At 40.5% G+C, this 16,278-nt stretch overlaps 2 protein-coding genes across 2 annotated transcripts; both read right to left on the reverse strand.

The window, feature by feature from the left end:
* Window positions 1-343: 343 nt before the first annotated feature.
* Window positions 344-1,333, reverse strand: LOC119410766 (olfactory receptor 52K1-like). The gene has a single exon (XM_037677678.1). The coding sequence runs from the start codon at window positions 1,331-1,333 to the stop codon at window positions 344-346; it is 990 nt and encodes a 329-aa protein (XP_037533606.1).
* An 8,440-nt stretch (window positions 1,334-9,773) lies between these two features.
* LOC119410995 (olfactory receptor 52K1-like) lies at window positions 9,774-10,730 on the reverse strand. The gene has a single exon (XM_037677915.1). The coding sequence runs from the start codon at window positions 10,728-10,730 to the stop codon at window positions 9,774-9,776; it is 957 nt and encodes a 318-aa protein (XP_037533843.1).
* Window positions 10,731-16,278: the final 5,548 nt, after the last annotated feature.

The raw sequence follows: 16,278 nt of genomic DNA on the forward strand, positions 1-16,278 counted from the left end.
GCTGGGTGAGTGGGGTCCCCCACGATGCAGGCGGCTCTCTTCCTCTTACGTGCGCTCAGTTCCACATTCGTTCAGACGTCTGACGGAAAGAAACATACATGAGCACTTTCCTAGTTTTGTGCCTACTTTCATAAAAAAAACAACAACTGCACACTTGTTGATCTGTGAGGCCCTTGGAGACCATCAAGAAGCTTCAACAGATGTTCTACAGACGACGCATGAACCTGGACGGTGCGAAACCTTTCAGAACGCTTTCCTTGTGTTCAGGATTGGGATTAAACTTTACAGATTTGAAAATTTCAGACCTAATTTCCCATCAGTGGATCATCTCTTTCACCTTTAGTCACGTTTTTCCTGAAGGTGAAATCTTCGTGGATGAGATTCTCTTCTCTTGGACTTTGAGGAGCCTCAGGAGGCCGGTTCGGATTTCTTTGGTACGAACGCCGTAGATGATGGGGTTGACCGTCGCTGGGATCAGAATGTACAGGACGCCCATCAGGGTGTTGACATCCGTACTGATGGGAATGTTCAGGTTGTGAGAGAGGAATGTGACACTGCCCACCAGGTAGAAGCACATGATCACCATCAGGTGAGTGCCACAGGTGTGGAACGCCTTCAGGCGGTCTTCGCCGGCCGCTGCCGCTCGCAGGACGATGCTGAGGATCTTCATGTAGGAGAAGAAAATGATGGAGATGTCCACACCAACAAAGCAGATGATTACAGCCAGACCGGCTGCGTTGTTCCTCGCGGTGTTGCCACACGCCAGGATAACCAGCGCCATGTGGTCGCAGTAACAGTGGTTGATGGTGTTGGAGCTGCAGAACCACAGAGAACCTACCAACCCCACCAGAGTGGCCATGATGGAGACGCTGCGCACTAGCGTGAAGAGCAGCAGCTTCAGCAGCGCGGACGAGTCCACGATGTCCGTGTAGCGGAGCGGCTTACAGATCGCCACGTAGCGATCCAGCGCCATCGCCAGCAGCAGCGTGGACTCCACCGAGGACAGGAAGTGAGTGAAGAACATCTGGATCAGGCAGCCGACCAGCGAGATGCGGTTCCAGTTGAACAGCAGGCCGAGCAGCATGTTGGGGATGATGGTTGTGACCACGAGGATGTCCACGACGCACAGCGAGCAGATGAGGAAGTACATGGGGCTGTGCAGACGCTGCACCCTGAGGATGACGTACACCAGCACAGAGTTCCCCAGCAGCACCGAAAGGTAGGAGAAGAAGAAGAGGAGCGCCAGCAGGTGGCGGTGTTCCTGCAGCTCTGGAAAACCTCGGAACACAAAGCTGGTGTAGGAGAAGTTCCTGCTGGGCGGAGCCTCCAACATGGCTCACCTGCAAACACCAACAAGGAGAGGGAAACAGAAGTCAGATCTTTCATCAGGAGAACCAGCAACGCCCCCTGTTTGGTGGATGCTAATGAACATGTTTCACATCGTTTATCCATCCATCCTTCCATCATCTTTACCCACTTCTTCCTTTTGGGGTCGTGGGGGTCACTGGTGCCCATATCTAGCAGTTACTGTGCGAGAGGCGGGGGACACCTGGACAGGTCTCCAGTCCATCACAGGGACACATAGAGACAAATGAGACAAACAACCTTTCACTCTCTCACTCACATCTAGGGACAATTTAGAGTTACCAATCAGCCTAACATGCATGTTTTTGGTCTGTGGGAGGAAACCCACGCATGTACAGAGAGGACATGCAAATTCTATCCGGCAACCTTCTCGCTGAGAGGCGACAGCTCTACCAACTGGGCCACCGTGCCGTCCTGTTTCACCTCCGTCTGTAAACTAAGTCCAAACGTCTTGACTGCTAGAGCTCCCTGAATGAAAGATAAATCCACAGTTTACTAACAGTGGGTCCAAAGACGCCTGAAGAATGAAGCAGGTCCAGCAGCACAAGTTAAGCTCCATGATTTATGAAGTTTTTAAACTTCAAACTGTTCATTTTAGAGTGAAATAACGTCTTAACTCTAAATTAACATTTGTACAATGTTTTTGCTTGTACAGATTTTACTCTTCTTGTATTGAAGGTATTTCTGTCTTCTTCCACCCAGCGTGTCTCTCTGCTTGAGGACTGATGGGTTCCTCACAGAGGTCAAAGGTCACACACCCAAACGCTCATTGACTTCCATTGGATCTGAGCTTCCAAGCAGGAAGTGAAGGCTGTTTTTAATTTGCCATCTCTCTTCCGTAAAACCCTGTAGAACCATCAAACAGAACCTGTGGTTCCATCAGAACCTCCTGCTGTTAGAACCATCAAACAGAACCTGTGGTTCCATCAGAACCTCCTGCTGTTCACGAGCCAAGAACTTCTTTGACCTGACTTCTAGTTTTCACACAGACTGTCTGAGACTTACTTTTTACTCCGTGTTTCTGCCTGAAGTGCTGCGGCGCTCCTCTTCTTTCTGCCCTACCAAAAAAAATAAATAAAAAAAAGAGGTAAGAATCACCATGGCAACCAGTATATTCTGCAGGTTCTTTGTTCTGTTTTCCATCAGGGCTGCCCCCAGAGGTCCAGTCGAGCGCTGAATAAAAACTTCTGCAGGATTCAAGATCTAAAGTCCAAAAAGTTCAAAGAACAATTAATCCAGAGTTAAAAATAAAATTTAAATAATCTCACACTCCTTCCAAAATAAGAGTCTGTTTCTGTCACAGCTTAGACGATTAAAAAGTAAAGCACTAATTTAAGTTTTGGAGATGAAAGATGAAGTTTTAGGCAGAGGCTGCTTTGATTCTTCAGCTTTTCATAATTCATCTTGTTTATTTACAACCTGCCAGTTTCTGTTTTTGTTGTTTAGATTGAAAAATAAAATCAGAGACGGAACTGAGACCAACATCAAAACAGAATTTATCTGTGAGGTTGAGATTAAAAAACACATTATTCATTATAATTTAGTATATTTTTCACCTTTAGATATAAAACAGACAGGCTGGGAAATTATATAAATATATATGTATTCAGATTTATTTAACTTTTATTTCTTCTCAGACAGAATGAAGCCAGAAATTCCGAAATATTTATTTGTTTTATTATTTTCAGTTCTTTTATTAATATACATCTAGTTGTTTCGGCCTGCAAAACATTTAAAACAGCTCAAAGGATGCAGTTTAGTTTGTACTGAAATGTTTAATTTTCATTTTGAAGCAACTTTAAAATACTAGTCAAAAGAAATATAAAGAAATACTGTTTTATATTTATTATTATTATTATTATTATTATTTTATATCGTCCAATCTCATCAACCACAACAAATCATTTCTTACTTCAGGCGGTTTCCAAACATCCAGGAGCTCCTTCTGAGTTCTCTGCAGACAAAAAACACAAAAACAAAAAAAACACAAACCTGAAATACAAACAACTTTACAACAAATATCTATCAGGCTGCGTTTTGTTTATGTGCAGAAATAAATTGAAGTATATAAACTGACACAACAGATTAATTCTTCTTTTTGATGGAACCTTCCTGCAACATTTCTCAATAAAACAAAACAAGAAAAATGTTTGTTTTTATGATGCTCTTATTGTGAAATATTAAGTCTGAACGTTCTACACACAACAAATCTTTAAATATTTCAACATAAAATTTCCATCCTGACGATGTTAAAAAGCATTCATTAATATTTTATTCATTTTATCCAAGTTATTTTATGAAACTAATATTTTCTCTACTATATTTTTACATTTTAGTTTGATTTTTGTAAGAATATTTTATTCGTATATTAATCAAACGTTTATAAAGTGTTTTCTTTAAGTATTTCTGTACATTTAATCTGCAGCTTCTCAAAATACAAGACTTTCCCAACAGACCTCTGCGTGTTTTTAATCGTCTTTAGATTCAAAAAGACACTGAATGTGAGAACATTTGTCACATCTGGAAATCCAGCTGTGGCAAATGTTACGTGAAATTTTCACACATAAAATCTGGAAAATGCTAAAAACTGTTAGAAATAAATAAAGAATTAAACACATGAGTGAGCACACGTCTCATATTCATAAAAACATAAAAATATACAGTTTAAGAAATTCACAACATGGTTTCATTTTATTCAATAAAATTAAATGCTAAAACGATTAAATTACTAACTTAATGAATAATATATTAAAACTATTGCAATAAATTTAAATATTACATAAATTAAATTAGAATATATGAGTAAAATAAAAATAAAATGATAAAATAAACCCTGAACTTTATGAAAATGACGTGGACATTTGTTTAAAATTTAGAACATAAAAATTTAATTTTGATTCTTTATTTAAACACTTTTTCATCTTTTAGCAGAACTTCATGCAGTTGTTTCCGCACGGACACATTTGAACAGCGGACTGTTTCCTGTTTCAGTAAGTGTGAATCATATAATCACATTAAATCTGCTTTTATATCATATCTATGAGTGTGAATGTTGATTTTATTTTCACAAGAGAAGCTGAAGAAACTCATCAGCTGTTAGTTTATTAAACGTTAAAGTAGCTATTAAATAATTTTTAATCAGTTTAGAAATATAAATCGAGGACGGAGCGTCTGCAGAGAAATAAGCGCTTCTTCTACCGGGTCAGAACCATTTACTTAAATACCAAGACTTAAAGAATTTCTGCAGTGATTTTATTTTTCACATGAACGCTCTGCTCAGTCTGAGTTCAGGTCCCGTTATTAACACATAAAGCTCGCCGAGGAAACAAAACCAAAACATCTCGTTAAATGCGGATTTAAATAAGTTAGAAACTATAGTCAAACTCAGTCGACCCTCAGAAGGTCTCGTAGAAAAAAATCAGCCACGTAATTTATTTTGTTTGTGTTTTTTTCTTTTATTTTTGTGTGTTATCAATAAACATGATTATTCCTGACAAAGCATAAATATCTTTTTAGATTTTTAACTTCCTCAGAATAATAAACTCCCACTTTCTTTACTCCAGTGTTCCTTAGAAGAAAGAATGGACCCGTTGAAACCCATTATAAAAGCATTGGGGCCTTCCCTTGAGTTCTCTTTTATTTTACGTCTCCTCTACTTTACGTTGGCTCACGAGTCGATGCTCCACTTTCTCATCGTGCAACTTTCTCTTAAACGCGGCCTCCTGCAGCTCGGTGTCTCGCCTCGTCCAACGATTTGTTTTAGTTTGAGGTAAAGATGAAAAACTCACTTCTGTTGTGTTCAAGTAAACAGTCGGCTCCAAGGCCGACAGCGGCCGACTCGTGAGGGCTTCACAGAAAACGAGGCCTGATCTCTGATGACAGGACTTGGCGGGTTGGGTGGGGGTTAGGTTAAAGGTGGGTTCAACTCAGAGGGAATAAATTCAGTAAAAGATCAAAAGTCAAAATAAAGAAATCCGATCCGTCGTCCTAAAAACCGTTTTATCATCAAACCCCGCAGAAACGTCCGAAACAGAGATACAGTTCTTACCTGACTGCTTCATCGCCTCCTCGCCACGAAAACCTGCGTCTGTTCACCTTATAGCCAACGTCCAGACGTCCCACAGGACGACTGGTCCCTGAACGCAGCTCTCAGCTCTTTAAATGAGACGGTTTCTGCAGAGTTTAATCATCTCGACGAAGTCCATACAAGATGAAACGTCAAATATTTATTCATTTACATTTAAAATGTTTCTTGTATTTATTCCTAACGTCACGGTTTATTTTCATGAAACAACAAACCATTTTACTCTTACTGATGTTTAATAAAATTTAGCAATAATGGACAAAAATGTTTCAGATGTCCACAGGTCTGAGAGTTTATTAGAAATAAAATCAGATTCTGTTCCTGCGTGTTCGTGTCGAGGACATTAACAGTTTCCTCTGAAGTTTCGTGTGCTGCTCTTTGGTTGAAGGTAAAGGTCGAATGAATGAAAAATTGGCCCGAGCTCGAAGCAGCAGGTTCCTCTGAGAGCGATGCCGGCCTTCGTTATAAATCCATTTAATTGGTCGTTTCTGTCTGAGTCCCACAGCCGCAGCTGGAATCAGACTCCTGCCCTCCTCATGAACCAACATGATCAGTAAACACGTGATTCTGAGTCAAACACCGTTTGATACTAAAGGAGTCGTGTTGTGTTTTCCTCACTAACAGATCTGGGTCGGTGCAGCATCCCATGGATTTATATAAACATGTGTTTTATACATTCATATATTCATCTACAAGCATGTCTTAATGACAGCAAAGGACAGTTACTGTAAACTTATAGAATGAAAGAGAGCAAAGAGCTGAAAGAGTTGCAGACAAAAATCTGTTTTGACTTAATTTAACCGGAGAAGATTGGAGAGAAACTCACAAAGATCAAAGGAAACCTGGCTGAAAACATCTGGGTGAATGGAAGTCGAGTGAAAGTCCTTTCTGTGTTTTTATGATTATTTTCATCACAGAGAAGCATTTCTAACAGTGATGAACAGACAGATGATTAAACTTTTGTGTGGATAGCTGAGGGGGAGGGGCTTAGTGAACTGTACGGTCTGATTCACCTCCAACTCAAAGTGTGATTGACTCGTTTCCTCTCAAATTGTATCTCAAACTTATTTTCTCAGGTTTCAAAGTCAACAAATCATATGATCTCAGTTCTGTCTGTTCTATTTAAATGCTCGACAGAGACTCTTCCTCTCAGCACGTAGCTGCAGAGCCTGCAGGGGAAGGTGCTTTGCTGCGTGGTCCTAGTGCCCGACCTGTTTGTGAACAGCTGCTACACAAATGATATAAAGTAGTCGAGATTTATTTAGGGGTATTTTCACCAAATTTATGAGTATTGTTGGTTTCACAAGAAAATTGTCAACTCGACAGCAACTCTTGTGACATTTTTGTTTCATTACACCTCCTCTACTGATCTATGTCATTAATGGTGACATGTTTTTAACTACTTTGGCTGTTTCACAGGTAAATAAACCCACATGGTATCTGTAGATTTTGTTTCCTACTTTATGACTTTTTTTAACTGGTAAATGGACTGTACTTATATAGCACCTTTCTATCTTATCAAGACACTCAAAGCGCTTTACACTACAATCTGTGCCTCATTTACCTTCATACAGCTCTATACTAGATCTCTACAAAGTTGATTGAACAAATCATTCCAAAGAGACTAATCAGTGTTTTGTCACATTCATACACCGATGGGACACACATCGGAGGCGATGAGGGGTTCAGTGTCTTGCCGAGGGACACTTTGTCATGTGACTGCTGGTGGATTTAAACAAGGGGTGTTAAACTAATTTCCACCGAGGGCCACATGGTTGCTCTCAAAGGGCCAGATGTAGTGGTGTAGTCTATGTGATATGCGAGTATATGGAGTCTACAAACTAGAAAAGCTTGGGAATTCCAGTATACCCACTAAAGTACCCAATGATATGAGCCCATGTCGCGTATCACTGGCAATCATACATGAGCTTGTGTCATTGCCAACACATGTGGAACATTTTATAGACTGAGTTGGTTCAGCCTGTTTTTTGTATAATTAATACTTCTGTACTTACTACTTAGTACTCGAACGTGTTTTGCTTTGATACTGTTTTATAAATTCTATGTCTTTAATACAAAGCCAACAGTTGTGCAAAGTTTGTTGTACGTTTATTCAAATGAAAGCATCAGAGAAATTTTGAAATGTGCAATATGCTTAAACATCAAAATAAATTAACCATTACATTGTACTAAATGGTGTACTTTGGTTTATAAGCACAGTATAACCACTACAAAAATGTAGACTACACCACTGCCCAGATGTGACTGTAAGACAGTATAAATGTAGCTAACTTTAACTAAATGTAATGTAAAATAAACGCAACTACCCCTTAATGTTAAATAACTTTGAATGTTTTTACTTATTCAACTTACAAATATTACATATTTGCATAGATGTAGAAAAATATGTCTGCTGTTATCACATAAAACCTTTTAATTTGTCAGGTTATGAAACCTATGTTATAAATCAATGATCAAACTTTCCAAGTGAACAAGAAAAACATAACAAGTTATGGCATTAACTTCGTTCAAAACTTTTTTTGTCATAGTTAAAAGGGGCAGAACGGTCCAACCAACAGTTGTGAGCTGCTAAGAAAGTGACAGGTGTAGCATGTTACAAAAAACAAAATGTCTGCACACCGCATGGCAAGGGTCATACATCCAACTAATGAGAGATGGTATTATTACAGAAAATATTTACCTGCATAAACACATAAACCTGCAATCACAAATGCATTGCTGCAAATTTAACACAATATAATAAAATACATTTAGTAAGTATAATAAACTCAAAATAACAACATTAGGGTTGAAGGCTAACTTTGGCATATTTAGCTCCGTGTTTGGTGTCAAAATGCCGACGTAGATTGTTCTCTTTGACGACCGCCACTGTCTCATAACACAAAAGACATACCGGTTTCTCTCCTTGAAGCACAAACATATATTCGCCTTCCCATCTTTCTTGAAACAGCATCAATTTGTCTCTTCCTGGACATTACGTGCTGAGAGGAAAAGTCTCTGTTGAGCATTTAAATAGAACAGACAGCACTGAGATCATATGGTGATTTGTTGACTTTGAAACCTGAGAAAATAAGTTTGAGATACAGTTTGAGAGGAAACGAGTCGATCACACTTTGAGTTGGAGGTGAATCAGACCGTACCGTTCACTAAGCCCCTCCCCCTCAGCTAGCCACACACCTAACACCTTTGGATTCACAAGTATGAAACATTCTTTGCAATTAACACATTTATGCAAACGGTTCTTTAGAATCACTTACAGTTCCCCTGAAGGATTTGACACATTTTCAACCAGATTTAGGTCACAGTTTATCAAAACCTGTCCTATAGTTCTTTTGAAGATTACCCGTATAAAGCTGCGAGGCTCACAGTTACCTTTTGCTGTGGTCTTCAGCCCCACCCTCAATTAAAGATTAGTGGTAGCCTTTGCCAACCTGTGATTGGTACCAGACCCATACCATTTTATTTATAAAGCATTTAAAACAGCGACAAGGCCAACCAAAAGTGCTGTACAGACAGAAAAACAGGCAACACACAAAGCAATATACAAAATGAAGTAAATCAGAATATAGACATAAAAAACGACTAACCAGTGTGAAGCAAACAGGTTCACAACACAGATCATCTGGTGTTGAAAGTTACTGAATAGTAGTGGGTTTTTAAATGGGATTTGAAAACTGAGAGCAAAGTCTTGGTCCTGCTACAGAGAATGCCATGTCACCTCTGTGCTTAAGACGAGTTCCTGGAACTGTGAGGAGCAACTGGTCCGCTGACCTCAGAGAACGTGGTGGGACATACGGCTGTAGCAGATCAGAGTGATGGGGGGTACATTTTGGGTCTAGCTCATGGGCACGTATTGTATTTACCAGGTTTATATAAGGTTGGGATGTGGACTAATCTGCACACGTAAGCTAAAAAATGTAGTTCCAACCCAAACACTAACATCTAACGGTACATTAAAGACAATCATTAACTTGATCCTCTTACATTCATACAGAGAAGTTAACTAATTCCTCCAAAGAATTCTGGGTTTGCCTGGATGATGGAGCTCCTCACCTCATCTCTAAGGCTGATCCTGGTCTCCCTACTGAGGATGCTCATCCAAGCAGCTTGGATCCAAAATCTGGTTCTGGGGTCCTGATCCAACCCCCAGGGTCATAGACAGGGGTTGAAACAAAGATGGACCAGTAACTCCAGAGCTTTGCTTTTCAATTCAGCTTAACTACGACACACTGGAGCAACGATCTCATTACTGCAGACTCCTACCATCACTCAGAAAGAAGAAAAGACAAATGAAACGAAAAATTCAAGGATGGTTTGCAGATGGGACAGGCCGAGAAAATGATAGAGCCTTCAGGATGTGCTGTCGTATTTCTGTGGTTCTGATGCCGTAGATGATCGGGTTGAAACAGCTGGGAACAAACAGGTACATAATGCTGATGGAGACTCGAGTGGCAGCTGGGAGACTGTTTCTGGTCCGATACGCTACAGAAACTGTAAGCACGAAGGCCAGACTGACGACCATAACGATGATGTGAGTGATGCAGGTGTGAAGAGCTTTGCTCCCAGATTTTCCTGAAAGCAGCACGGTGTGGAATATGACCACATATGAGGTGATGATCAAGCAAAAGTCCAGCACGGTAACAAAGATCACTGTCATCAACCCAACCAGACTGTTGGCGGTGGTGGCACCGCAGGCCAGCTCCACCAGCGCCATGTGTTCACAGATGCAGTGGTTTATGATGTTCGAAAAGCAGAAGGGCAACCGTCCTGCAAGACTCACCACTAATGACACCATGACCACGTTTCTGGTCAGAAGGGGTAACACAAACTTGAGGAATCTAGTTAAAGACACATGCTCTTGATAGTGGAGTGGGCTGCAGATGGCAAAGTACCGGTCCAATGCCATCAGGAGCAGCAGAGTAGACTGACAAGTTCCTAAAATGTGAAGAAAAAACATCTGACCCAAGCAGCCGCTCAAAGAAACTCCTCTCAGGTCAAACAACAGGTTCAACATCAGGTTGGGGAGGATGAGCATCGGAAGGCTCAGGTCGACGCCCAGCATGCAGGCGATCAGGATGTACATCGGAGAATGGAGGCTTTTCTGAGAAATGATGATATAAAGCAGCAGGCAGTTGGCAAACAGCGACACAATGACCAGGACGGATACAGGGATGAAAACGAGTGGTCTTAGTGGGCCGAGGTCAGCGAAGGCGTTAAAAATAAAATGTCTGTGTGAGATGTTTTCCCACAGCGGCTCCATCCTCTGCTCCTCCACAGTTTCAGGATCAGTCTGACAAAAACAAAGACACAAAATGTGAATAACTTGTCCAGAACTCATCGACTCACTTCATCATCGTCAGTAAAATAAACGTTGAGCTCACATCTCAAACAGCAGATCTGTATCTTCCACTGATCATCAGGATCATTCTTTACACCAGATACAGATTCCTTATTTTCCTACGTGTGCTTGGGTCACTTCGTTACATTTATTTTGGGTTTGTATTTAACTGCAAGAATACAAACACGATTAAAAAGAGATCAATGAAAATAAAAAGGCATTGGATTAAAAAAGCCTTTTTTTTTCCCAGAAGTTAAAGTTTAAAATCTTGAGTGAACATTTGGAGTATCAAGAACTCTTGTATTCATGCTCCTTTATATTTAGATTTTAGAGTTAAATGTTTTTTTTATCATCTTCAGTTTTACAGTGAAAGAAGTGATTACAGTAAAAAGAGGAAAACTTTGGTACACACGTCCGAGCTCTAAAACTAGCTTTCTTTATCAGCACATCATGGATGTACTGAACGTGGATGCAAATTCCTAAAAATATTTTGTAACCGGTTTTTGTTTTGCACTTCTTCACCTGCCGGAGTTACAAACAGAAGAAAAGACCTAAAGAAGGCATCTAGAAAAAAACATTTAAAATACAAACAAACGTTTAAAGCAGGAAAAATGGATGCATATAATTCAAGAGGACAACTTTTCAGTAAGTTTTGTCAGTACACGACTGCAAACCCAAAATATTCAACTACCCCATCAGTCAATGTCAGGTCTGAACAGAGGAAGCAAACTGTCTGTATTATTTCCACAAACATGTCAGCACCAGAGAGATGAGTCAACTAAAGACTTCACAGCTGAACGTGTGGAATCAGACAATTTGCTTTAAACGATTTTACGCCTTAAATTGTGTAAACTTCACGTAAAAGCAGCTGAAATAAGACAAAGTCTGGAAAAATGATCAGTTGTCAACAAAAGATAAAAAAGACCACATCACCATCTGTGTATCAAATATGACAACATTTAAATAGTTTTACATTTGTTTTTCATGTCACAGTTGTGAAGTAAAAAGTGAATTAAAGCTGAAGCGTTGCTGTTTTGGACTTCCCACACCTCCAACCATGTCCTGTTCATCAGTTTTGGTTCTTTATGTTGACTTTCACTGAGTTCATTCAAATTCAAATTGGAAAAATCTCCCCTGAATGCAAATAAAATCAACCTTTTTGAAAAACTAATTCCTCACAGGTTTCATGTAACGTCCTGAACCTTAGACCGACTCCCGTCTATTGGAGTTTTTACACATTTCTGTTTGCCTTCAGTTTTTAGAGCCCATTAACAACTTGATGAAACAGTTGAAAAAACAATTTAGCACTGCAGAGATGAGTTTTACACAAAAACAAACCTGACATGGAGCAGAGAGTGCTCCTGTTTCTTCAGTTTGATTACATAAAAACATTAAAATCAACGGGTCTGAATCAGTTTGACCTCAGAGCAGCTTCCTTTGCTTCAGGTGTTAAAGCTCCTGAAACAGGAAGATAAAAATCAACAACAAGCTGGGAACTGATGGTTCTCCTGTTGTTGGTTGGTGTTGGTTTAGGAGAGCATCAGTTGGTTACAGATGTTCTCCATGAAAACTAACAACTCGGCACTTTTAACCTCTCTGTCTGACGCTGCTATTGGCTGACAGCAAATAACACGAGGACACACAATTACAAAAAACTCTAAGAAGCTAACGTCGCATAGAAATCACAATTAAACAGAAATATGTTGATTTATTTACTTTAAACATTTTCATTAAGCAATTTTAATGCCTCAGCTATAGCCCCAAATCCTAAATGAGTTGAAAAGGAGGCGCCATGGCTGAATTCCCGTCAACCTGGTGGTGGTGCTTGAGTACCTGACCGCTGAGATCCTGGAGCTGGTGGAAAACGTGGTTCGTGATAACGTGAGGACTGGGATCATCCCCCGGCACCTTCAGCTGTCTGTCTGTGGTGACAAGGAGCTCGACAGACTGCTGGGAGGAGTGACCATCGCTGAGGGAGGAATTCTGCCTGGCATTCGGGCAGTCCTGCTGCCCAGGAGGACTGAGAGGCCCGTTGGATCTGACAACAAGCTGGATCTGGGTGGACGGATAGGTGTCTGTGGCCAGATTCTTCAGATTTGCTGCAGGAGATCCTTCCTGCCCACATCTATCAGCATCTAACAACTCTTGAATGAAACCAGGATGATGAGCTACGACAACACTTAATTTCCCTTTGGGATTAATAAAGTATTTTTGAATTGAATGGAACTGAATTAATAAAGCCCTCGCAAATTAAACATCCATCCATCCATTATCTTTTACCCACTATATAATAATATGTATTGTATTATTTATTAATAAAGAAATGTTGTACTTTTTTATGATGCAACAAATGCAATTTCAGTCCAAAATTACATCTTTAAATGTGTTTTTTTTATGCATCCTCACTCATGCAGTTTTGTGCTAAAGGAAGTACAAGAGCAGAAAAGAGGTTTTAATTTTTCTTTGAAGATTTTTCTCTGCATACTTTTTGCCTTTGAGTGTAAAACAAAATAATGAGCCACAGCTGCGAGCAGGTTTACGTAGCTACGCTAACACTCATTTAACAGTTCTTAGGGAAGCCAAACCAGAAAAACCATCAATGCCACCCCTCTGTCATTGTTTACTACAGTATAGACGGTCTCTGAACAGTCAGGCTTTTACGTGCAATGCAATGAGCAGTAAATGTAGAGTTTGGTGGCTTTAGGATGCCATCTCCTCTGTGGTCCACACTGCGCTCAACCACCTGGAGCAGAAAAACTCTTACGTCCGTATGCTCTTTGTGGACTTCACATCCGCCTTCAACACCATGATCCCCCAAACCCTGATGGACAAACTATCCACACTAGGACTAGGCCCCTCCATCTGCAACTGGGTACTAGACTTTTTAACAAACAGACCACAGTTAGTGAGGATCCACAACCTCTCCTCCTCCACCATAACCCTCAGCACTGGCTCTCCTCAGGGATGTGTGTTGAGTCCCCTCCTGTTTACTCTGCTCACGTATGATTGTACAGCTACCCATCCAGGCTGTCACATTGTAAAGTTTGCAGATGATACAGCGGTGGTGGGATACATCACAAACAATGATGAGTCCAGCTACAGGCAAGAGGTGGAACACCTGGAGAGCTGGTGCAAAGAGAATAACCTTCACATCAATGTGAAGAAGACAAAAGAGATGATTGTGGACTTCAGAAGGAACAAAAACATCTACACCCCCCTGAACATAAGAGGATCTGCGGTGGAAGTGGTCTCCAGCTACAAGTACTTGGGTGTACACATGAATGACAACCTCAGCTGGAGCAACAACACCACCAGCCTGATCAAGAAAGCTCATCAGAGACTCTACTTCCTCAGACGGCTGAGGCGAGCTGGTCTGGGAAGCTCAGTCCTCACCTCCTTCTACAGGTGTGCAGTGGAGAGCATCCTGTGCTCCAGCATCAATGTGTGGCATGGAGGCTGCACAGCTGCAGAAAGAAAAGCTTTGCAGAGAGTGGTGAAGGCTGCACAGAAATCTGTTGGAATCAGTCTCCCCACCATCACAGACATCTACACCTCCAGATGCAGGAAGAGGGCCACCTGCATCATGAAGGACCCCACCCACCCAGCACACACACTTTTTGCCCCACTCCCCTCAGGAAGGAGGTTAAGGAGCATTAAGTGTAGAACCACTAGACTGAGGAACAGCTTCTACCCTGAGGCTGTTAGACTCATGAATCTCTAACTAGAATAATCACTGTGAAAAACCATATCATGTTGCTGCTGATCTGTTTCATGTTGCTGCTGATCTGTTTCAATGTTGATGTGTTCATGCGTGCACATCTGCTCACAGACTCATGTTCATGTTTGTGCTGATGTTCAATGTTTTATGTTATGAGTGCTTAGTGTATATTTAGTTGATGTTTTTCTTAGTTCATATCTTAGATCTTATTACTGTTTTTCTTATACATTTTATTGTTGGATGTAACTGGGACCCTGTGTACATAATTTCGCTCCACCACATGTACCACATGAGGTGCGAATGACAATAAAGAAACTCTGACTCTGACTCTGACTCTGACTTTAAGCTCAATATATTTTATAATTTTACTTACAGGGCTCCTCACGTTTGTTCATTCAGAAGGACTAAACTGGTTAACACTTTACTAAATTTCTTGCTACTGTGTTTATCTCCTCACACAACAGCAAAAAAGCTACTAAACAATTCCACATGTCAATATTCATGTTTATTATCAAATATAGAACCAAACATGTAATGTTGGATGCTGTCTACCATGGCGCTTTAAGGTTCATAACTGGTTGTAACTACCGTACCATCACTGCACCCTGTACTCATTGGTTAGTTGGCCATCATTGTCTACACGTAGGCTCACACACGGGTTCATTTTCATCTATAAATCACTCTTTGGTCTGTTGGCTTCATATAGCTGTTACTACATGTCACGTCATCAGTACAGATACAGCGTGTACTCTCAGATCTTCATTACCTACAGCGTTCCCTCAGTGTGGACTAAACTCGGCAAAAAGGCCTTTTCCTACTCTGTTTCTGTAACCTGTAACACATTGCAACAAGATCTGAAGCTGTCCACTTTGATTTCTTTAAGGGATTTTAATAATTTGATAAGGTTTCTAGAAAAATCTATGTTAATTTGTTCTTGCTTTTAGTAGTTTACTTTGTTTCTAAGGAAATTTGATTGAAGTGGTTTATTGCATTGAGTTGTTTTAACTGCTTTTGTTGTTGTCATGATTTTGTCTGTCTAAAACAGATCTCTCTTAAAAATGAGTCCTTGTGATTCAATGAGGCTAATAAGTGCCTGAGGTGCAATGCAATGAGGCTTGTATAAATAAAGGTTGAATAAATACAGGTCCTTCTAAAAAAATTAGCATATTGTGATAAAGGTCATTATTTTCCATAATGTAATGATAAAAATGAAACTTTCATATATTTCAGATTCATTGCACACCAACTGAAATATTTCAGGTCTTTAATTGTTTTAATACTGATGATTATGGCATACAGCTCATGAAAACCCAAAATGCCTGTCCCAAAAAATTAGCATATCATGAAAAGGTTCTCTAAACAAGCTATTAACCTAACCATCTGAATCAACGACGTAACTCTAAACACCTGCAAAAGATTCCTGAGGCTTTTAAAAACTCCCAGCCTTGTTCATTACTCAAAACCGCAATCATGGGTAAGACTGCCGACCTGACTGCTGTCCAGAAGGCCATCATTGACACCCTCAAGCAAGAGGGTAAGACACAGAAAGAAATTGCTGAACGAATAGACTGTTCCCAGAGTGCTGTATCAAGGCACCTCAGTGGGAAGTCTGTGGGAAGGGAAAAGTGTGGCAGAAAACGCTGCACAACGAGAAGAGGTGACCGGACCCTGAGGAGGATTGTGGAGAAGGGCCGATTCCAGACCTTGGGGGACCTGCGGAAGCAGTGGACTGAGTCTGGAGTAGAAACATCC

The sequence above is a fragment of the Nematolebias whitei genome, chromosome 6, assembly GCF_014905685.2.
Source record: "Nematolebias whitei isolate Nwh7 chromosome 6, NemWhi1, whole genome shotgun sequence".
Classification (NCBI taxonomy): Eukaryota; Metazoa; Chordata; class Actinopteri; order Cyprinodontiformes; family Rivulidae; genus Nematolebias; species Nematolebias whitei.